Here is a 22,779-nt window from a genome sequence, read left to right as displayed (position 1 = left end):
TATTGATGGCTGCATTACTTAGTACAGCGCTCCTTAATGAAGACCTGCATCCTGCAGAGGAATATGTTCACACAGGCCATACATCTGCATGGCATCCATAAAAATGAATAGAACTATTCTTAATTTCCAAAAAGGGGTTGAGGGGGAGACTTTGTGAAATGAAGAATACTGAGCCAGAGATGCACATTTCATCTGCAAATAGCTTAGTAAGAAAAAAACACGGAGATAGTGAGTTTGTGACCATCCAAACATTTGACTAAAAGATGGACCAACCTGAGCAAGCTGCTGGAGTTTATAAAACTGTCTTGGCTTATTATTTCCTCTAAACAATAGCCCAAACATAAAGCAGAGTTCATAACATGACGTAGAGCACTGTTACGTCCATGAAATAATTTCCTGAATCAAACACCTAACCTTTAAATAGCTCGGGGCATGGTTTCAGTTCTGTGGACCTGTTTTATTAGTATGAAAAGCCTACTTGTTTCATTAAATGTGAGAATTAAATAGAAAGCTGAAACAAAAGTATTTTAATATATAAAAAGTTACAATACAGACATGAACCCTCTCATGAGAAGCATAAGAACTTGTTTTGGGAACTTTGTATTACTGCTTGCCACAAGATTGAGAGCCTGTTGTACAAATGTGACCAAAGGAGGACTTAGGCAATGCCTGGTACTGGCTCCATACCTTTTATTCATTTGGCTCCCAGGGAGGAATCCAAAGCCTGGAGCTGCGTTTTCAGGTTCTCAGTAGTGTAACGGCAGAAGTGGATACCTGAGAAATGTGACCCAACAACGCCAGGTGTTGAGCAGGGGATTGCTTAGAGCTACATGAAAAATGCTAAGCATGGCAGTGTTGGTCCCTCTCTGTGTTTCAGCTCCTTGAGTCAGGGCTTGAGGCAGGAACAGCAGCATCACTGCCTTTTTAACCAACAGCATAGCAGTTCAGAGCACCCATCTTGTTTTGGAGGCTTGTTTATACCCATGCCATCCCCCTTCCAAGAGATGACGTGCTCAAGCTACGAAGGAGGCAGGAAGGGTGAAGGGACCATTTGTCCCTGCCACAGTGCAACGAAGGATTCAGGGCTCTTCCAGCTGGGAGGGGAGCAAGTGACATGGAGCCTGACTCTGTACCCTACAGCTGGGGTGCCTTGAGGTTTTATCTAATTAGCAGCCACCCTGAATGAGGGGCTGTGGCTCCAAGATGTCCTTGCTGTAGCCACTAGACTTCAGTCCTCTCTTTTTCTTCTGGCTCTATTAATTATTCACTGTGGGGCAAACCGGGTTCAGAAATAGCGACAGGAAATCCCTTCCTCCTTTCCCAGATTACTTTCTAGGCTGCTGGGGCACTTTCAGGGGTTCAAAACCCTGGGTTTAGGTGGGCCGCAGGCTGGTCTTCACAGTATTCCTAATAATTAAGTTACAGTTATAAAAGTACACCACAGCATGCACAGCATCTCTGCTGTTCAGGTTTCTGAACAAGAGTGACTGTGGCTGCTGCATTTCGTGCAGGCAGTGTGCGCTAGGTGTAATCTGAGCTGGCCTGCCTGTTGAAGTCCATCCAAGGATTTGCATGGAGTGGTGCATATTTTGTGATCCATATATTTGCGGCCCAGGCCAAGGTGGTTCTGGACAGGCAGGAGAGATTTAACTGCAGCTATCTACTTAATCTAGGTCTGACTTCTAGGTCACAGCGGTTGGTTACTAGCAAGTTTTAGGTGCCTCCAGAATAGGCAGCCATTGAAGAGGAAAGGGCAGGAGTTTCACTTATGATTTTGAACGATACCTACGTCTTCCTTTATGTCCACCCATAAATATTTTAAAATATAGCAACTATTTAGAGCACGCATAGAAGGATGTGCTGCATTGTGACCTAGGACTTAGTCCATGTCCCTGAAGAATCCAAGCAGCTGCGTTTCTGTGATACGATATCTGTTGCATGTGTCTAACAGATGTGTGAGATACTGCTCAGCACAGAGCTGCAATGTTTTGAAAATGTGGAGGGAAATTAATAGAGTAACATTATATTTCTCGATGCTGATCTCCAAGAACTGGAAAGCCACTCACGGCTGTTTCTAAGCACAGATTAAAGAGCTTTCAACTGGAAGTCATAGATCTGATCCTGGTCTTTGCTTGGGCAAGTTCCCAGCGAGTCTGCTAATCAAAGCTTATTGTGCTGTGCCAGGTATTGTAGCTGATACCTTTTAACAATTCGTTTTATGTGTGTTCTTGTTCGCAGGGTGGAAAGACTTACACGGGACCATGTGGAGGAAGAGACTGCAGTGGAGGATGTCAGTGTTTCCCTGAAAAAGGAAGCCGCGTAAGTAACATTTTTTCCTGTAAAACGTTCTCGATGGTACCAGTTCAATGCTGTTTGCTGTAGGTGGACTTGCATCAGAGTGCTAAGAGTGTTCAAACAATTATTCGTTTTCAGGAAAAAGTTATTGTTCCATCTTACTTCCTCAAGAGCTTCTAGATTTAAGAAATACTTTGTTATGAGATATAGCAGGTTCTTCTCTCAAAGAGCAGGGCCAAGGGACCTGATGGCCATGACAAGCTGATCAGATCAGAATTTTAGGGACGCTACGTGCTAGAGCATCGCTGGATTGTGTGACAGTCCTAAATGAATATGGACAAAATCACTCAGTAATGTTCTTGAAGTCTTTCTAACGAAATAGTATCTGATGAAAAGGTACCTCACACATGTGATTTCCATTAAAGCAGAAGGGATCCAGGCCTGCTAAACCTGAAATCCCTGCTGAGGGGAACCACTTGGGACTTCTGGCGTTAGGTTGTTGCTGATAGTCTGTTCTTTGTTTTGGGGAATAGTGCAGAATGAAGCAGAGGAAGGGAGATGGGGTGGAGGGGATTAGCCACCTGCCGCAAAGAGCTCCAAGAAATAGGGCAGTTCCTATCCTGTATGGCTTGGAGCCCTGGCTGGCAGGCTCCTTCTGTACAGCTTGGTCTTCTGCAGCTGAGATGGTGACTCAGCCTTTTCCATCCACCCATCTCTAAGAATAGGTCAGGCAAGAGATGCGGCAGGTCATATGCTCTTTCTGCTATCACAAACCTCATAAGATTTTTTAGTTCTTTGCCTTCTCTCCATGCAGCAGGCGTCAGTTCCCGTTCCCATTGCATTCCTCAAGCTTGACTCCATGTCTGAGCGGAGGAAGAGGTGGTAGGAAAGTCACAGTGTAGGTGGGAGGCGAGGAACACTCTTGTTGATGGCAGAAGTCCATATGTCTCTGTAGAAGTCAGATGATCCTGAGGTTACCATGCCATGAGGACTGTAATGGTTATACTACCATCCCCTGACCATGATCTGCTCGCAGTCTGCTTTCCATTACAATAACCTAATGGCAAACTGATGGAGCTGAGGACAAACAAGCCCTCCCCCGAGATGCAGCTTCTGGTGGGGCTCCCTCCAGTTGTTACTGCCTTACCCTCGTCATCCAGCACATGAAGTTTGACGAGTGCCTCCTGCCACTTTCCTCTAAGGGCACTGAAAGGCAAAAACTGATGCCGTATGAAACAGCTTCAAGTATGATATCACTATGTCTTTTTTCAGTGTCATTTTTTTTTTGGTTCTGAAAGCAAAGCATGGATGTACTTGTTCTCCACTAGATTTCGTGAAAATAGGGATCTGTCAAAAAACTACCAACTTTTGTGACTGAAATATTTTTCATGTTCCTTATTGACTGAATAACCCTTAATTTCAAGTTGCCAAGTCTGGAAGAGAGAAGAGGTAGCTAAACAAAATTAATTGCATAGGTTAGAAAAGCTAAAAATGTTAAATGGTAATTTAACCAATGGTAACATTGGTGCATGCATGGTAACATACCAGTTAAATGGTAATTAAAAGTAGAGAATCAGTCAGGTGCCACTGATGAGAAGCTCCCTGTGAGTTGCTTAGTATCTAGGTGGGGAGATAAGGGCAGATTTTATGTACTCGCTTGCCACTCTCACTCTGATTTATCTCAGGGAGGTAAGTAACCCCAGTAACTAATCACACTGGCCTCCCTTTAAATAGACACTAAAAAAGAGAAAAGGAGGATGTTACAAAATGTAAATTATATTTTGCTACTGTGGTTAATTGTGCAAGATGTGAAGGAGTATTGGGGAAAGTGATTTAAATGATTTTATAACAACTCAAAGACTATATTTTAACACTCTAAAATGTTATACCTCATTCTGAGTCAGCATACACTGCGTCTATTTTGTGTCTGCTGGTCTCTTCAGATGTCACAACCTCTGTTAAACATCTGGTTTAAGGAACAAGATTGGCCTTTAGAGACTAGTCAAATTTGGCATAGCTTCTGGTCTCATGCTAATCCTCAATGGGAATATTTATTTTCACAAAACCTCTGTATAATCTGGCACGACACACGTTTTCTGTTTGAGGTGACTCATTACATGCACAATAGACATATTGCGTGTTTGCACTTGTAAGAGTGCCTGAAGCAGTCTGTCAGAGCCTGCTTCTGCAATGATTCTCCATCTCGGGTGCAACAGAGCTGTCACTTGCCAGGACATCTGGAACTCAGGTAGGAACAGTGCTGCGAGGGTCTGCGGCCAGCTGTCTGCCCTACCATCCCCTGAAAAGTCACCTTCTGTTAGTGACAGGTCTCTCAAAACCAGGCAAAAAAAAGCACTTTCTTTGGATTGCTGCTACTGAATGCATATCAGAAGCTGTTGAATGAAGTAAATTCGTTGGAGTGGTAAATACAGTTGCAAAGTATGAAAGTTGAAAAGGTCTGAAAAAATGCCTACTTTTTATTTATATGTCCTTCTTCATTTTCTTCCATTGCTTCAGTTACAGTCTTAAGGTACAGCATTTAAATAAAGATGCTTCTCTTTATTTGTTGGCTTAATCCAATGGTTTTTGTTTTTAAAAAAGTGTTTTTTACAAAATACGCCCTCTGATATCTTCTGGGGGCTCTGTGCTAGATGCAGAGAGGCACTGTCTGTCTCAGTGTATGAGGATTCAGCCAGGCTTTGGTGATTTGTGCTAGGTCTCCAGATGCAGGACAGCTGGGAGCCCTGTGCTTCTGTCTACACTGCTTTTGGTTTGGGACTGATAAGGTTAGGCACGAAGGCACAGGAAAGTGGAATCGTGTTTCATACAGGCAGTTTCTAGGGACAAAAGGCCACCTAGCGCAAATTAGTGCATGCACCTAGCAGGCCTGCCAGAAAGAGGTATGTGTTTTTAGTTTTCCCTCCACTCTGTTTTGGCTGGGCTCGGCCCTGCAACTTTCCCTGGACTCAGACACAGCTCGATGAAATCCAGTGGGGACAGGAAAACGAAACAGCAGAAGCTTCATCTGCCCACTGTGGTGGTGGGGGAGCTGCTGCAGCAAGGCAAAGGCAGCGGCTAACCTGCAACCTTCCACCTCTCATCAGAGCTGCTCACGGGAATGTGAGGACACCTGCGAAAGGCACTTTCTGCCTCATCCGCAGGAGGAAAACAGGTCTAATTCAAACGTTCAGAGAATCACAGGACATTGGTGATAACCACGTTTGCAATTCACAGCAAATGCCAAGCAGTTGCTCAGAGAAGTTTCTCTAAAGAAAAGTCTCTCTTGGGCCACACACGATCCCCTTGAAGTTCTCACCTCCTGTCTCGCTTTTGAGTTCACACCTTCAGAAGAAAAAGAGTAAAAGGAACTTCTTCCATAAGCCGGGTTTTTTCTAATGTCTAATGACACTTTAGTCTTTGTTCTCCTTTGCTGCAGCCTAGTTATTTTACTTTACACCTAGGTGCGTATATACTGTTAGCTGGATACGACTATGCAGTCTTATCTAACCGTACTTCACAACTAATCAGGTGGTTGGAGGTGGGGCTGCAGGAGCCAAGCCTGGGGACCAGCCTCACCCTCATGTCCCCTTCTCACAGCTGGCAAAAAGCTCAGCTGAGTTCCAGCGAGAATTGAAGCTCCTGCGGGAGTGTCCAAATCCACACAAAAAGAAACCACGATATAAGCCTCACTGGAGGGCACAGGGAGAAAAAGGGAGAGGAAAGACTCATCTTCTCCCTAAGATGAGGCAGACTCATCTTCTCATTTTCTCCTAAGACAACTTCTCCTAAGTTGTTCGTCTAAGGCAACAGACTCATCATCTCCCTAAGCTACATGTGGAGAAAATACTGTAAGGAGTACCCAGGTGCCTGGGTAAGAGGGAAAGGAGAAAAGGGAAGCACTGATACGATATTGAAATACTGTTTTGAATGAAATGGAAACCCTGGACTAAAGGCAAAAAAACAAACAAACAAACAAAAAACTTCTGGTTTCTTTCTTTTTCCTCTAGATTTTTATTGCAATTCCTAAAATTTTGAGATTTATAGTTCTTTGCAAACCATATATTGGGCAGAGTACAACATATGCACCTTTAAAATTTGTTAAACATTAACGCACTTATGTAGGAAATGATAACTCCTTTCAGTACAATGACCAACTGTTTGACTTATTGAAGTTCATAATCAACCTCACTTCATAATCAACCTAGAAGGCTTTGTAGAAGGTGGAAGTGAGTAGAAATCTTTTTGATCTTTCTATAGAGTGAGAAAATGCACTCTATTGAAATCTCGCTTTGTACTTTCTGTCTGAGTCAAGCATCTAACAGTGCTCGAGCCATTTAGCTATTGTTTTTGCAAGAGGCTGGAATAATGGAAACTGTGAAATAAAAAGACAGCTTCATGTCCCCCGATAAAGGCCACTTTTTGGGAGTGCCTAAACATTCCTTTTTAACCAAGGCTGACATGAGAGTTCACTGCAACTCCTTTACAGATACCTGTTATATTGTTTTCACTAATGCAATGGCCAAGGGTAAGCTATTACTACTTCACCTATAATCAATCCTGTCCGCTTTTGGGTGCTATACAGTTGTGAAATCTAGTGTTTGATCTTTACTTACAGGCATATTGCCATACAAGTTTAAATCTTAACACATGGACTAGATCTAGCAGATGTTTTCCTCCATAATTAAAAAAAAAATCAACAAAATACAACACAAATATTCTAAAGTCAATTCCATTCTTATATCTTAGGGAAACATTTAAATCCAACACAATCATTTTATTTAATGTTAGTGTAATTCTTGAGCGTCACGATTAACTGGCTTCTAAGCTGGTATAATGGCAGTAGCTCCTTTGTAACTCTTGGTGAGTGTAAGCTGATGTATCTGATGAAATCTGATCTTTTACTCTATTCTTACAAAATAAGAACATAAGAAGTGTCTTCTCAAATTAGACTAGTAATTCATCTAGCCCACTACTCTGTCCCCAACAGTGGCAGCAGGAGATGCTATTTATGGGGAGCACAGCAGTCTGGCAACTTTCTGCAGTCCATTTCCCTTGTACCCAAGATCACACAGTGTCTGTGTTTCTCCCTGAATTTGTCTAATCTTTTTTTGAAGCTGCTGTAACTGTGTGTCTTCACAACCTCCAGTGGCACCAAGGAGTCCACTACCTAAATGATATAAAATTACTGTTTGACCTGTTCTAAGCCAATCTCCCTCTGGTTTCATCAAGTACACCCTATTTCTAGTACTGTAAGATTTGGGAAGGAGCAGTTCTGCATTTACCTTATTCACTGCTTCCCTAATTTTGTAAACCTCAGTCATATTCCCTCTCAGCTTTCTCCTGTCCAAAAGGAAGAGTCGCAGCCTTTTTAGGTTCTCTTTTGAAGGCAACACTCCAACCCTTAGTCCCTTTATTATTCTCTCTCTTCTGTGAGAGACCAGCACTGTACACAGCACACAGGATTATGGGTGCACCAAGGTCTTACTTAGCAGCAAGTTGACGCCCTCTGTTTTCTTCTCAATACCATTCCTGATGCCCCCCAACACTGAAACCTATCTGCCCACCCAGTTTGGTGGGGATCCTTCTGGACCTCCCAGCATGGGAGATCACCAGATCTCCCCATCCCCTGTCACCAGCATGGCATTTAACAGCCTGAGAGAGGTTAGTATCATCTATAGACTTCGAAGTTTCACAGTGCAGTCCCTTCTCTAGGTCACTGTTGAAGTCTTTACTAAAATCAGTTCCAGCACCCATGCCTGGGAGGACTCACTGCTGTTGTGTCTCCATTTTGAAATGTGACCATCACGCACTATTCTTTTCTTCCTATCCTTTAACAGCCTTCAGTCCATAAGAGCACCTCTCTTCCAACCCCAAGGGAGTTTATTTTAAAAAGCTTTGGTGAAGTATTTTGTCAAAACCGTTTTGAAAATCCAAATATATTATGGTCACTAGCGCCTGCTTTACCATGCTTTATCCTTGTGCTCAGTTACTGTGTTCTTTAAGGTAGGCTACTGCCTGGGCAAGCAGGAAAGTCAGACAAACTGGCCTGCAGTTCACAGGGTCTCCTCCTGAGCCTCTTCTCCACATGGGAGCTAGGCTGGCACCAGCCCACTGGTGCAGTGGCAGTTTGTAATGATGGGTTACACACCTTGGCCAGCAGTTCCGCAATTTCATACTTGAGTTCCTTCAGAAGTCCCAGGTGAATGTCACCCATTCCTGGTCACTTAGTAACGCCTGCCTTATCTATTTTATCTGCTACTTCCTTTATATTTACCTGAAATTAACCTGGCTTAAAGAATAGCTTGGATTTGGGACCTTCTCAAACACCTTCGGCAGTAAAGACCTATGCAAAGAAGTCACTAAGTTTCTCTGCTATGGCCTTATTGTCCCGGAGTGCCCCTTATAAGCCTTTGGCATCATGTGGTACTGCTATTTCCTTTGATGGCTTCTTGCTCTTCTTTAAACAACTTTTTACTATCGGCTTGATGATCTTCTGCAAAATATTCTTTTTTAGCCGTCCCAGTTGCCATTTACGCTTGATCTGGTTTTTATGGGCTTTCCTGTTCATTTCAGCAATTTTTTATGCTAACCTATTTTTTAAATACTAACCTTTTGCCCTACAATAGCCTCCTTAGCTATTTTTATGAGCTATGCAGGGTTTTTATTGAACTGTTTTACTTTCTTTTTGATACACGACACACAGTTTACCAGGGCTTTTAATACAGTGTTTTTGAAAAGTCTCCAGGTTGCTTTAGGCTTCTTGCCTTTTTGACTGCTTTTTTAGGTTTTTACTATTTTTCTGATTTTTATGTATTATTTCCCCTTCTTGAAATTGGATCTCTGTGTGATGTATTTGTTTGGCTTACTCCATCCCACTACAGCATTAAGTTCAGTTATATTGTGAAGCTCTTACAGAGCAGTTCTCCCACTAGCACCTCTTGAAGCAGGTCCTGTGCAGCACTCAAGACTAAATCCAGAGCAGCATCCTTTGTTATGGGTCCCAGGGCTCACCACGCTAAGAAGCGGTCAGTTGCTGTGTCCAAAAATTTTATCTCCTTCTCTCATCTAGATGAGGCATTATGCCTGACAGTACATTGGTAGCTAGAATTTGCCAATATTGCTACCTGACCTAGTTTTGCAGCTTCTCTAATTTCACTGAGTATTTCATGATCGGTGTCTTTAGCAGGGGAGTCCTAAATACAGATCAAGTCCTACCTTTCTGTTATTTCCACCCACAAGGATTCCCTAATCTCCCCTCTGCCCTCAGTACTTTTTTTCCGTTACACTTTTTTAGCCTTCACATGCCGTGCTACTGCCCTGGCTGTATCTCATTTTCTATCACTCCTGTAAAGTAGACAGCCTAGCAACTCTGTATGCCACTGATTATCCTCCTTTCACCAGCATGAGATGCCTGTTATATCAGGGTTATCATTTGTTGCCAAGTAATATAATTCCATAATCCTATTTTTTAGATCTAGCGTTGCTGTAGAAGCACTTACAAATTTTGCCCATTCTCTGTTGCAAGCGCCAGTCAAGTGGCATTGTAAATGGTGTTATCTACCTTCCCTATTTATTGCATTTATGCTATTCATTTCCTCCCTTGCCCTTTCAGGAACGTATTGAAGCCACGTCTCCCTCAAGTTCATTCAGTCTGAACCAGGTGCTCCACCATGGCTGTCAGTCTTCCCCCCTGTTGCTAGTTTAACTATTTCTCTGTGAATTTTTTAATTTTCAGTAATAGCAGCCTTGTTCCATTTTGTCTGAAGTCCGGCCCGTTCCTCCTGTGCAGGTTTCTTTTGTTCCAAGGAGTTTGCAAGGACTTCAGTCTCCCACACAGCAGCCTTGAGTTAACCCCCTAGGACATCCCTACTCTACTTTCCCTCATTAGTGGTATAACATAGATTGTGACCACTGATTCCTCCTTTCTACCAGACTAAATACCTATCTGGACATCTCATGGGCTCTGCTACGTTTGCATTCAGCAAGCCTTTCAGTCTTCTCAGCTCTTTCAAATCCAGCTATCTCTGTGTCAAATAATCAAGCCTCCCACTACCATGACCTGCTTTGTCCTCTCCTGGAAGATTCACTCAGCTCCAGGAGCATCCTCACACCAAACGCACATTATAATCAGCTGGAGGTTAGAGTTTATCAGAGATTTGATCCCTCGTTCCAAGCTGATTATCCATCTTCCCTCAGACTGACATCCTCTAAATACTTGTTTAGTCAACATCAGGGTTTGGGGTTTTTTTGATGGTGGCCATGTGAGGGCGGCCACAGCAAAGGTGGGACTGCTCCACCACATCCTGGCAGGCCTTGCCTGTGGACCTGTTTCTCTCCAGCTCAGCCACTCTTGCCTCTAGAGAACAAATCCAAGACTTCTGTTAGGACCAGGGGCTGCACATACAAAACCTGCCTCATGGGTCAGCAATAACACACCTTGCACTCTCTCTGCAACAGAGTGGTCTCTGCTCTGTTGCTCAGCTTCTGCCTGCATCCTGAGCTCACAGTATGTTAGCTCTTGAAAATTTGTATTAGTATAACTTCTCCTTTGAGAGGTGAGTGGAATTACTTTTCCCTTGCCCTGCTCTACCCATGTTAAGCTAAGTAGCAACAAGGAAGATCTGGCCTCACTGAGATGTACCTAGGAGTCATGGGAAAAAGGCAAGCTGACCTAAGCCTCTGTATACAGGCTGATGCAGGCTCCTCTGCTGTGCAAGCTCCTCCATTGTAAGGCTCCAGGAACCACCTTGCCAGTTCATACACCCTTCAGACATCCCCAGGAAGCCACTCAGCAAACACCCAAACATGAACCCACCACCAGAAGAAACCCCACGGATCACGCAAGCCAAAACTTCACAAAGCTTACATGCCTTGCAGTGGCCTGCCTTTGCCTGCTCTTCAAAACAGGAATGTTTTGAAAAATGTCCTATTTGCTCTCCAGTGTTTGCCATATACAAAGCTTTGGGAGTGAACTTGATCATGTATCTTCAAAAGTGTTTTCATATTCTGCACTAGAATGGATATGAAGTACCAAAAAAAGATGCTTCAAAATTTCATATTGCTTCATAGGCCAAGGTTAAGTCTCTGGAGACTTCCAGGAAGAGGAGTTGCCCTCAGAGGGGAAGTATTTGAGGGAGGTATTTATAATGACAGCAGATTTAAGTGCAAAATACCGATAGTATGCATGGACAGGAAGGCACCCTTCATTATTTCAGTACTGTAATCAATTCTGGTATGGTACATTGAGATTTAATTTTCTTTTTTTCTCAGGCTAGTCAAGGTAATAGTGGAGAGCAGCTTACTGGTGACTGCAAAGGACAGGAAAAGAAGAATATTACCATAAAAAAATGCTTAACAGTGTGAAGCTAAATTCTGCTTTCAGATACAGGAGTACCGTTCCCTTTTACATACATGTTTGAGGGTACAGTTTCAAATGCATGCTTTTGATTATGTTTATACTTTCAAAACACTGCCTTACAAGGTCCTGCCAGCATACATAAATCCCTAAAGTCTTGACATTTTTCCATAGGCATCTAAATCTTGGGCTTACGGCTTAATTGCATGAACTGTTAGCAGTAAATAGGCCCATAATCTCTAGAGTTAGCTACTGAAGGCAGGCAGGGTACAGGTTTGCTTGATAGAACTTGAGTCAGTCTGAAACTTAATGCCTAGTTTATGACCTAATGTTTTATTTAGTGAAAATTACTTAACCTGGGCTACAGTGACTATCAATCAACCGTGTGGCTGGATACTCATGTTGGTTGCTAATTTCTGTTCTTTAATACATTTGTTCTGACATTTTTTTGAGTGAAATATGCATGTTGCCTTTTTTTTTTTAGCTGTGTTTATACATGTTTAGTCAACATCAGAGATCTTTCTGAACTGGTGGACGGAGGTTAGATAACTTTCCCATGAGCAAGAAGCAGTGAATCCTCCTTTCATATATGCGTTCTACACAAAATCTGAGATTTGGGAACAGTCAGTGAAAGGTTTTCCTAATAACTCGTTTCAAACAAAAAAATGCAAAATATGTAAGAAAAAGCAGGGTGGTTTTTTTCGATACGTGCATGAACACAATTAAATTTTCACACCAAAATCACATTTCCATTTGTAAATGTTCAGAATGTTTAAAAGATAAAATAAACTCAAATGGAGTTTATTTCTTTCTTTCAAAGAAAAAAAAAATATGCACATTGACCAAAACTGATTTTTTCCCTCCTTTTTATTTATTTGTTCTTTTGCAGAGCGTTTCTTGCTTCAGCCCGCTATGAAACTTTGTTTTATTCCATAAGTAAACTCTAAAAATTGTGTATGTTTGTAATCTAGAGGACTACAGTATTGTTAAGTCCATCCTAAGCTAACAAATTGCACTCCCTGTCTTTTGCTTCAGCCCTGAAAGCAGAATTCCTCTAAAACCTTTTCAAATCAACTGTACAGGAGAAAAAGGATGATACTTGACTGAGAAGTAGTCAAAAGTACACATCCACCTTTTTACTTCCAATTTCAACTTCATCTCTAAAGCCCGTTGACCTAGGGGTCTGCATCTGTGCAGACACTTCTCCTATGAGCTTGTCTCAAAAACCTTTGCAATCTCAGCTGGCGTGACGAGAGAACAATTCAACAGCGTTGGACAAAGCTCAAGAATTAGTGTAATTAATCAAATACCAAGGTTGTAGTTTAAACAAAATTATGACTGAACTAAATGTGCTGGATTAACTCTATTTGTAATGCGGATTCAGCTCCTGTGTTTGAAATGACACCATTTGATGCCTTTTGCATTAGCTATGTATTCCGTTGATTTATGGGCTTGTTACACTCAAATAAGAAAACAAATCTTACGGCAGTTTGCTAATAAATTGAGAAGGTATTTCACTGGTATTTTAGGAATCTATTTTGAGGGCAGCATTTTTGAGAGTGTATTTGGCCATCTGCATATCACAAATTTGAATGAGAGATGGAGAAGAAAAGCAAGACAAAGTACAGTAAGGAACTGAGAATCATTTTATTGCTGAAGGTAGAACAAGACTTAAAATTTAGCTGTAGAAAATTTAACTGTAGTGAAGAAATAATAGAAAGAAAACTTTTTAAAAGCTAGCTGTCTTGTTGGAGATGAGTAGTGGAAAGCTAACTTTGGTCGCAATAGCTGACACTGGGATAAGAACCCTTTGGATGTAATACACAATCATTTAAAAATATTACCATACCTTTTTACTCAAAGTTAAAAAGCAATTTATTTTTCCTTCCTGTCTTCCTGTGAAATACTGAAAGTATATTTTACCTTATTTAGAAAATAAGTACCTGCAGTTAAGCAGTTTCATGACTCTCTTACTCCTCTGTAATCTTTCCACTCCTTCTGGTCAATAGTGTCTGCGCAGCACGGTACATTCTCATGTATCATTGATATTTTTGTTTGGTTTTCACATATGAATTGCACTTCACTATGGAAATGAAATGCGCTGTCAGGATTGTTTTAGGACACAGATACTGTCCATTTGGTTAGACCCTCAGGCTTTGACTTCTGACAGTCAGACGGTGCAACTACTGCACAAAAATATTCTTTGTGCTTTTGGCCAAGTTTTGCAATTTCTGCTTACTGTGAGCAGGGGTTTAAAGAACGTGCAGCGGAAGGATGATAGCCTTGCTCTGTAACTGGGTAGCTCACACAGGCGTCCAAGGGGGATAATCCAGGTCATCTTTTAGCGCTTAAATTACACTCTAGAGAGTGTAAATGGTTTCTCATGACATGTGTCCAAGGCTTTACAAATTTCTCAAATGGTGCTTGTTTCTATTTTCTGTATTTTGGTCACATGGGAGCAAGTAACGTTGACCCATTTTCCTTTTGTCTGCTTTGGTAAGCACCAAACTATTAGTGGAATCCTTTGAGTCTGACCTGGAGAGACCAGGAATGTGGGAATGGGCAGGCTGACATCATGAACAGTATCTGCCGAGGCAGACTGAGCCCGTTCTCAGCATTTTCTTATTGACACTTAAGAGAATAAATGTTCCTTATTTACCTCAGTTTGTACGTAAGGTTTCCAAATACTTTTCAGTGTCTTTGTGCAATGAACGGGGCTGTTGTCGAAGTATATGTAAATGCTTCCAGTACATTGATCTGGAAAAGGATGGCAAGTGTTAAAATATCTTACAATTAGATATTCACTTTGGGAGCATGCAGAAAGAAGATCTTGAAGGATAGAAGTCTTTGTTTTAGGCATGGAGAACGGCTCCAGACCATGAACAAGCTACAAGCCCAAACAAATAAAACATCCGTGCAGCATTTTTTCTCCCACAGGCTAAAATTATTTTTCTGTGAAAAGATTATATTAGTCTGTCGGATTCCTTTCTGTCTAGTACTACATGGATGCTCAGCGCAGAAAAGCTCTTTGGGTTTGGTTTTTTTTTTAGTATGGGTCATGGTTGTTTGCTGAAATTCTGTGTCTAACTATTGCTTATTTTATTAGTTAGCAAAACTAATTTTTGCAAATATAATATCACTGGTTAAAGAGATATTATCAAGCCTTATAACTTCTTTAAAAGCAGGTTTATTTGGCCCCAAGGTTGTTGGCAAAGCATACTATCGGTGTAAGAGCAAAAAAGAAAGTTCTTGTGCTCACTATCCTCCCCAGTACACGTAGTGCTTCACTCCATTCAGGGTACAGCAGCCAATATAGTCTTTCTGTCCAGTCTAATAAGGACTTGGATGTGTCTGTATTATTCTCTTCTGATCCAAATACTCCTTTTTTTCCTATAAACCAGCTCTTGCTTTTGGCTGTTTCTCAGCTTCTAGATCCTCTACTTCTCTATTATTTTTATGACCTTTCTGTTATCTGCTCCCAACCATGCAACATCTTTTCCTTTGTCATTTCCCCACCCTTTTTGTGTTAAAGGCTTCCCATAAGGGGCTTCCCTTCTTGGTAGCCTGGAAGAGGAATGAGAGAAACCAGTTCTGTGAGATGAACTCTTCCCCCCACAACACGGGTGCCATGGTCTTCACGGCTGGCTGTGCTTAGCTGTGTTAGGATGTGATCTCTTTGGGGCAGAAGCTGTTTGCGTCTGGCTCTTTGTATGGTGCCAAGAGCATTGCTAGCACTCCCACATTAATGGCAGAGGTAGCAGCACACAGAGAGGCACAGTGACGGCGTCTTTCCAAGGGACACGGACTCCAGCAGCACAGGGACCAAAGGCACCACACCACGCTGTGGGTGTTGGATGCATATGTGTTCATTATTCCCGTATTTAATGAGGGCATGCACTGGCATGCAGATTTATGGATAGAACATATTTTCCACAGGAAACTTCAGTTCAGATATGACTGTGCTGCTCCTGCAGAGTATCCCTTACCACCGTGAAACTAACTCCCTTTCCATTACAGAGCACACTCCTCCATGTGCTTGGCACAGATGTGCAGTGTAACACCATCTTGTACCCTTTTCCACAGCTTTTATTTTACTTTATATAAATTTGCTAAGGACTTTGCACGGTGGCAGAGATTGTAGGGACCATTCCCCCACCATCAGTGTGCCCTGCAGACAGGACAGGCTAAATTGCATGAGCCCAGACTTGTCCTTTAACCTCTCCACACAGGGCGGGGCTGCAGGATAGAGGAGGTGTGGGTTCCCCCTGTGTGACAAGGGACAGCTTCTGCTGCTGCCCCCCCTCCACCTTAGCCCCTGCCATCGGAGCAGAGGCAGAGGTAAATGTGTAGTCTGAAGACAGATCCATTTGTTTTTCTTGTTGTTACAAAGCCTCACAAACCAAACTGCGGAGTTTGCACTCCACTAGCTCATACCTGGTGCTGCCAGCAAGGTCTTGACTGCACTGTACAGCCACAAGCACTTAAAACCGCTAAGGATTGCCTGAGCCACAGCTCCCCGTGTAGGTCCTCTCTCTCCTTCTCAGCTGGCTTCTTTCTTTCAAACAGTTGCAGAGTTGGTTTTGCTAAATGACATAAGGTTATAATAAATCAAGTGAGAAGATTTGTGTTGTGCTTCCTACTGTATGGGAGAGGTCCATATGGTTTAATTACTTCCTCTGTACGTCAGATATATGTGTATAAAATCTCTGAAGTCATGTGTAACTGCCAAGATCCTATGGTGTGGTTTGAAACATCCATGCAGTGAACTCTCAAATGCTGCAGATGTGCTATGAAATATAAATGTAAAATGAAAGAAGTCAGTTTATCCAGTTAAATAACAGCATTAAAATTAGAGAAGTCAATGGAGAGATCCAGAGCTCAGCAGAATGGAGAAGGGGGGAAGGACCAGAAAGCTTTCTCAAGAGGGAATAGAGTTTTATGATCAAAGGAGAAGGGAGAAAAATGTTACCCCCCCCAGGAAAACAGCAGAGCAGCCTGAGGAGGGAAGCATGTCTAAGAAAACCACTTGGTGAATTGTAAAGCCATCTGAAAAGTGTCATCATAAAATATAGCTGCTGCTAACAGCAGACCTTTGGCCACCGTAGAAAATTCTGCTTAAAAAATGAGCTGTTCCTGTGCCTGCAGGCAAAAATGCAGAGGAGGGTAGACCTGTAAACCCAGGATCATGGATGGGTCCATGCACAGAGCGAGGAGCAGGAGGCCACCTGGTGCTTCCTCCTGTCCCTGGCAGGTAGTGGGGGTGCCCAGGCAGCAGCAGCCCTCACCTCCCTCCCCTTCCCTGTTTTTCCGCAGTCCCCACGTACTGCCCTGCACAGCTCATCCAGGGTGGGAAGTGTCAGGATTTTCTCTGGGCAGAAAGAGGAGGGGGAAAATGAGAAGTGAAGGTGGTTCCCCAGGACGGTACCTAATGCTTACCGCTCCACGGCCGAGGCAGGCGCAGCCCTCCTCCTGTCACCAGCCTTGGCACTGACGTGGCCGGTGTCTCGGCGGTGAGCTGCTCACCCCTGCACCGGTAGAGCTATTTCCTCGGGACCCGGCAGGCATGTAGTGGCATATTTTCTATCTGGCACAACAGCTTGAGCATCTCTTGAGAAGGAGAACGGTATGTGTTGGAGTGATGTTGTTAAAGACGCAGGGCACCTCCGCGAGATCAAGCACCTCTGGGGCCTGATCGGCTGTGGTAACCTCAGTCAAGTGTGCTAGAGAACGGGCTTGCTTCTCCTGTCCTCTGAGCCGCTGTCCTCTGGTGTCGTGCCTCTGAAGCCACCTGAGATATATGGAAATGGAGAACAGGTCTGTTTGGGTTAGTCCGGATCCATGGCTACCATCAAGGCCAAGGAGGAGGTCGTTACTTCATCAGGAAGCACCCGTGGGAAGGATCAGGGTGCCCTCAGACCAACCCCTTGGGCAGTAACAGAAGGCGACCCTGACACTGCCCCAGGGGGCCAACACTGACAACTTAGCAGGACACTTCAGCCCGTGCCCCACCGTGGTACGTGGCATGCAGAACAAGAAACACACAGAGGGATGGGGGTCCTCCCTGTTGCGGGAAGGAGACCCTCCTGTCCCCTGCATCTCCCTCCTCAGCGTGTCCAGTCCTTGCTGGAGAGGCACATGACTCTGCTGCCACAGGAGTACTCTCCTCTCTAGTAGAGTACGTATATAGCCATCAAAGATACATGTTGCTGTCACAGTAATAATTTTATTAAGTAAGGTGATAGTTTCTGCTAGCCAGTGCTGATTGTATCAGTCATATATACATTTAACCATCAAAAATCCTCTGAATAATTTCAGTGTGTCCTAAGTATGACAGTTTGTCCCCTCATGTTTACTAAAACTAAATAAATGCTAAATACCATTCTCAGTAAGTACACTTTAAAAAAGATTATTTTTATCTGCTTAAAAAGCCCCAACTCTCTGGTATAAATATACACATCATATTGTCTGCCGAGTCTGTGGGCTCGGTGCATTTACACAGCTGCAGTATGGGTTGCTGTTTACTCTCCCCCTCGCAGACATTATGTTCTGCCTTTTCCCTGTAAGGATTTTCCTTCTCTATCTATTCTTAGTCTAGGCAGAGACCTATCCTGATTTATATACATTGTGTAACTTAACTGACTTCAAAGATGTTTTGCGTGGTGTAAATCAGAACACCAACTGGCTGAATAAACCCTCCTGCAATAAGGCATAATTGTAAAGCTAAATGTGTTCCTGCCTGTCTACGAAATCAGCAGGGATCCTTTTCATTTCTGTGGGATAAACATTCTCTGCCATGTATTTACAATTGCTGGAACACTTTTGCAGCCACTTGTGAATCCTTTGCTTCAAGAGGAGATCTTTGATGTAGAAATCTTTCATACTGTAAAATCTGTTTCATATTCCTAATTCTCTAAACCAAATTCTGTTGAAGATATCGGGAAGTGTATGCAGTTAGAGGCTGCATAGCTGTTACCCACACATGGTGGAGTACAATTTCTTTTTCAATCCAGTCAAAAGCATTTCCATAATGAAAGTCAATACCTAGTATTAGGTTATAATTGTTCATCTATTCCTGCAGTTTGTTTATTCAAACATCTACCTCAGTTTTCAGAAGGAAGATTGATCAGCTTGTGTCTTCTCAAGTATTATAATCTTTTCTTATCATGAATTGAAATATAAGTCAAACTTAAGCCTACACCTTAAATAGCCATGTAGTTAAGGAAGGACTTCCTCAAAATTCACTCAGTAGGAAAGCAAGTCAGTCCTAGGGTCCTATAACATCTATGAATTATCCAGCCTCTTTAAGCGAGTACATGATACCCTTTAAGCATGTGTTGCAAATGAATCCCTTTAGCTGCAGGCACATATAAAAAGTTGTGGGAGGTATCCCACCCCAGCTGTGCGTTGCCGAATAGCTCACAGCAATTTCCACCAGTCACAATTTTGGTTGAAGCCCTGCGAGAAGGGCATTTCTAGTTTGATCATTCGTTATCATGGTTGCTGGTCTGATTAGCTTTCAGAACTGAAATTTGGCAAGAAATAAGGTTGGGCTTTTTAAGAGCTAACTGTGATGGATGCGCTCGACCCCTTAACCAAACTAGCGGTAGTTTGGAACAGGCTCCAAAGGAGGTAAAGGCCTGGCTGCAGCCAGGCCAAGAACTCCTCTAGTTTCAACCTGTTCTCCGAAAACCCAAAAAGGAACAGAGTGACACGGTAATCATCAATACACATGAGTTTGGAACACCGATCATGCGATTAACACATAAATAACAGGTGGCTTTCCCAAGACTTATTTATCAAAAAACAAAGTTAGTTGTGGGTACAAGGAGTCTCATGCCTGCCCATGTGATTTGACTATGAGCCAACCATATTCCATGAATATGACAGCCTAAGTGAGCCTTCTTTGAGCTCTCCCTGCCAGGCAGCGTGGCTGCGTGGTGGTGATCCCCCCTTGAGCTGGGATGCCTCTCAAGGTGGCTCCTCAAGGCAGAGAGACCTTTTACCAATGGCAGATCACTGGACGAGCCCAATTTGAGCTCCCCCTGAATTGCAGCAACCATATTCCATGAATATGACAGCCTAAGTGAGCCTTCTTTGAGCTCTCCCTGCCAGGCAGCGTGGCTGCGTGGTGGTGATCCCCCCTTGAGCTGGGATGCCTCTCAAGGTTTGAGATTCCTCACCTGAGACTCAGAGATCCTTCCTTGCCTGAGGCGGAGAGATCCCTTACTCCTGGACATTGAGAGATCCCTTATTCCTCAACGTTGAGAGACTCCTTGCTGCAACATATCCTCGGTAAGTGACTAATAGCTTGTTAAACTTTGGAAGTTTTGCTAACTCAATTTTCCTTTGTATGTTTCTTCCATGCAGTAATTAATAAGGTGAACCTTGCCATCAAACTTATTGAACCTTAGTAAACCACTGTCAAACTTTGTTAAATTCCATCAAATTTATTGAACTCTGTCAAATTATTATTTTACTGCAATAAAACTTATTGCTGCTTCTCTCTTTTGAGTGAGGTGCGTTCCACTTATCCTCAAAAAATTGGTGTATTCGGCAGGATTATAAATCAGGATCTGTGACAAATTGGCGTAGTCAGCAGGATGGCAAGTAGTACCACTAATTACTTACGAAAGCATGGAATAAGTCCGAGTCCCAAATTCTCAGATGAATGGGCTTGTGATAATTGGCATAATTGGGAAGCTGTGGAAGAACAGCTAAAGGTGGCCAGGGGGCATATAAAGGATGGAAAAGGGAAAGGAATTATTTGCAAAATGTTAGGTACCTGTTTCGAACCTGCATATCAGGATAGGGAGAATAACAATAAAAAGGAGCAGGACCTAAAGAAGTAGAAGGCAGAAAGGCAGCTGAATTAATAGTCTTTGAAAATTGAGCAGCTGCAGAAACAATTACAGGAAGAAAAGGAAAAAACCTGCAAAAGTTGGAAGAAAAGATTGAAATGATGCTCATGCAGGCCCCGCATCCCCCTAACCCCATGCAAATTAGGAAACTAATAATGTCCCCAGAGGACTGGGATGGTGAAATTTGGGGTGATCCTGATGACCATAAAGAAGGAAATGTTAACCCCCTCTCCCTTTCGGACTACTCTGAATATAAGACTAGGCTTATCATTAAAGAAGAGTACTCTGAAGGACCTCGGAGAGGTGATCAGCAATATTCTATGCAAAGCACTCCATGGGATTCATTACAGTTGGCAAAATTACAAGAGAAATACAGCAGAAAGCCAGGTGAAACTGAAACTGAATACTTGCGGCATGTCTGCCTCAGCAGTGGTGACCGAATAATGTTGACTGGAGACGAAGCAAACAGTTATTGGGGTCCGGGAGTTTTCTTAAACCTAGGACCCAACCCAATAGATGAAGACCATTCTTTCACCAGTAGGGTAGCCTACTGGGCTGGGGGATTGAGGTGAACCTTCTGTGATCCCCATCCTCCACTAGGCATTCCCAGACCCACGATTAACAAACAGCCTATGGCATTATCCTGAGTTAATTCAAGCGTTCCAGAAACACGATGATGGCGAAAGGAGAGGATGTACTCCAAATACTCCAGCACCATCGCCAGCTTCAAGAAAGAGCGATATCCCTTTCCTCCCCCTTAGGGATGAATTGCAAACCACGAGACCGAAAAACAAGTAATGCCAGAACAGCAACTGGGTCTGTCCATCCGGCGAGTGGAAGCCTACCAATGACTAAATGAAGGAGGCCCTTACATTTTAATTCCAGTTGGCCTTCAATGACAACTGATAAAATTTCTAATAGATACAGGAGCACAAATTTCAATATTAACACAACAGGATGCTGAGAAGCTGGGCATACGACCCAGACAGCAGAGAGTTAAAGTCACCAGAGTAAACAGAACAAGTGTTATTTGCCAAACTGCAAAAGTTAATTTATGGCTCCCAGGCAAGAAGCACATGTCCTCTACTCGCTTTGCTATTAAAAAGCACAATGAAAATATTTTGGGGTTTGATGTCTTGACCGGCATCTGCCAGATGGCAGCGTGTGGTCCTTCCGTTCAAGTATCAACCTCAACCCCAGCAGAAATTGGGAGGCTACAGTACACGTACTCCACGCAGCCCCTGTACCCCCAACTCAAAAATCACCAATATCCCACAATATCCGTGACACTAACTAAGCATCTAAGAATTCATGAGAGGCGCAAAGCGCCTTGTGAGACAGCAGAAATATCACAGGCGGATTTTTTTGTTTGACCAGGGGAAGACCCAGGTGTTTTAAATCAAAGCTAAAACAGTAATGAAGACATTCCAGAGGGTCCAGGAGGGAAATGCTTAAGCTTCCAGCTTACCTTTCTGTGAGACCCTTTCAGTTTCTTGTAATGGAAATAGGAAATAGCCATCTTTGCTTAAATTTGAGTTTCAGGGGAGAATGGAGATCGAACCATCCAGAGATACTAATCTACTACTCTCCAAAGCAAAATAGAATCAAGACTTCCTTCTTAGAAGTGCCTCCTTCCATGGGCACAAAACTTTTGGTGTAATTATAGAACAAGCAGAAGTTTCCTTGAGTTGGTTAGGATGGGCTGGAAGGAGGAGAGGGTGGTAGTCAGAAAGAAACATTGTAAAAGTGTACATAGTGATATGTAAACCGAGCAAAAGGCAGGTCTTTTGAACAATCCACTAATATTTAGATACTGAAGTGTCATGAGGTAAGCAAAGAAAACCTCAACAATGAACTGTTATTAAGAACCAGTGATTGAAAAAAACATTTTGTCTTGTAACAAGGATTTTTTTCCCTGGGAGAGGAAGTGTTGCACAACCCGTAAACACTCCAGGACGCAGGAGCATCAGCCAGCTGATGACTGATGAATTTCATTTACTTCCTATCTGACTTCTGAATATTCAGACACATGAATATGCTAAGAATAAATTCTGATAGGGGCTGTGAAACAATCCCCTGCTTTGTTTATGACCCTGAAACTTAGGCCAGTTTAGTCTATGTCCATTGCATATGCCTTTGTACGACGCCACAGTGTTTGTAATGCTCTGTTGGCTCTTACCAGCTTTTAGCCTGATATTTGTGCTCCTCCGGATTCTCTTACAGCCATAGTCAGATGTGTCCCTGAAGTGATGTCATCTCTTCTGTTGCTGT

General features: G+C 42.9%; 1 protein-coding gene across 1 annotated transcript in view; it reads left to right on the top strand.

The window, feature by feature from the left end:
* The window catches only part of COL4A2 (collagen, type IV, alpha 2), a 152,762-nt gene that overhangs the window by 41,110 nt on the left and 88,873 nt on the right, over positions 1–22,779 (top strand). The window contains exon 3 of the mRNA XM_009322530.1: positions 2,239–2,319. Coding sequence (XP_009320805.1) covers positions 2,239–2,319 — 81 coding nt within the window. The remainder of the gene's footprint in view (positions 1–2,238; positions 2,320–22,779) is intronic.

Source organism: Pygoscelis adeliae, unplaced genomic scaffold (assembly GCF_000699105.1).
Source record: "Pygoscelis adeliae isolate BGI_AS28 unplaced genomic scaffold, ASM69910v1 Scaffold424, whole genome shotgun sequence".
Lineage (NCBI taxonomy): Eukaryota > Metazoa > Chordata > Aves > Sphenisciformes > Spheniscidae > Pygoscelis > Pygoscelis adeliae.
The sequence above is the reverse complement of the archived record's forward strand: the minus strand, read 5'-3'. Positions and strand labels throughout refer to the sequence as shown.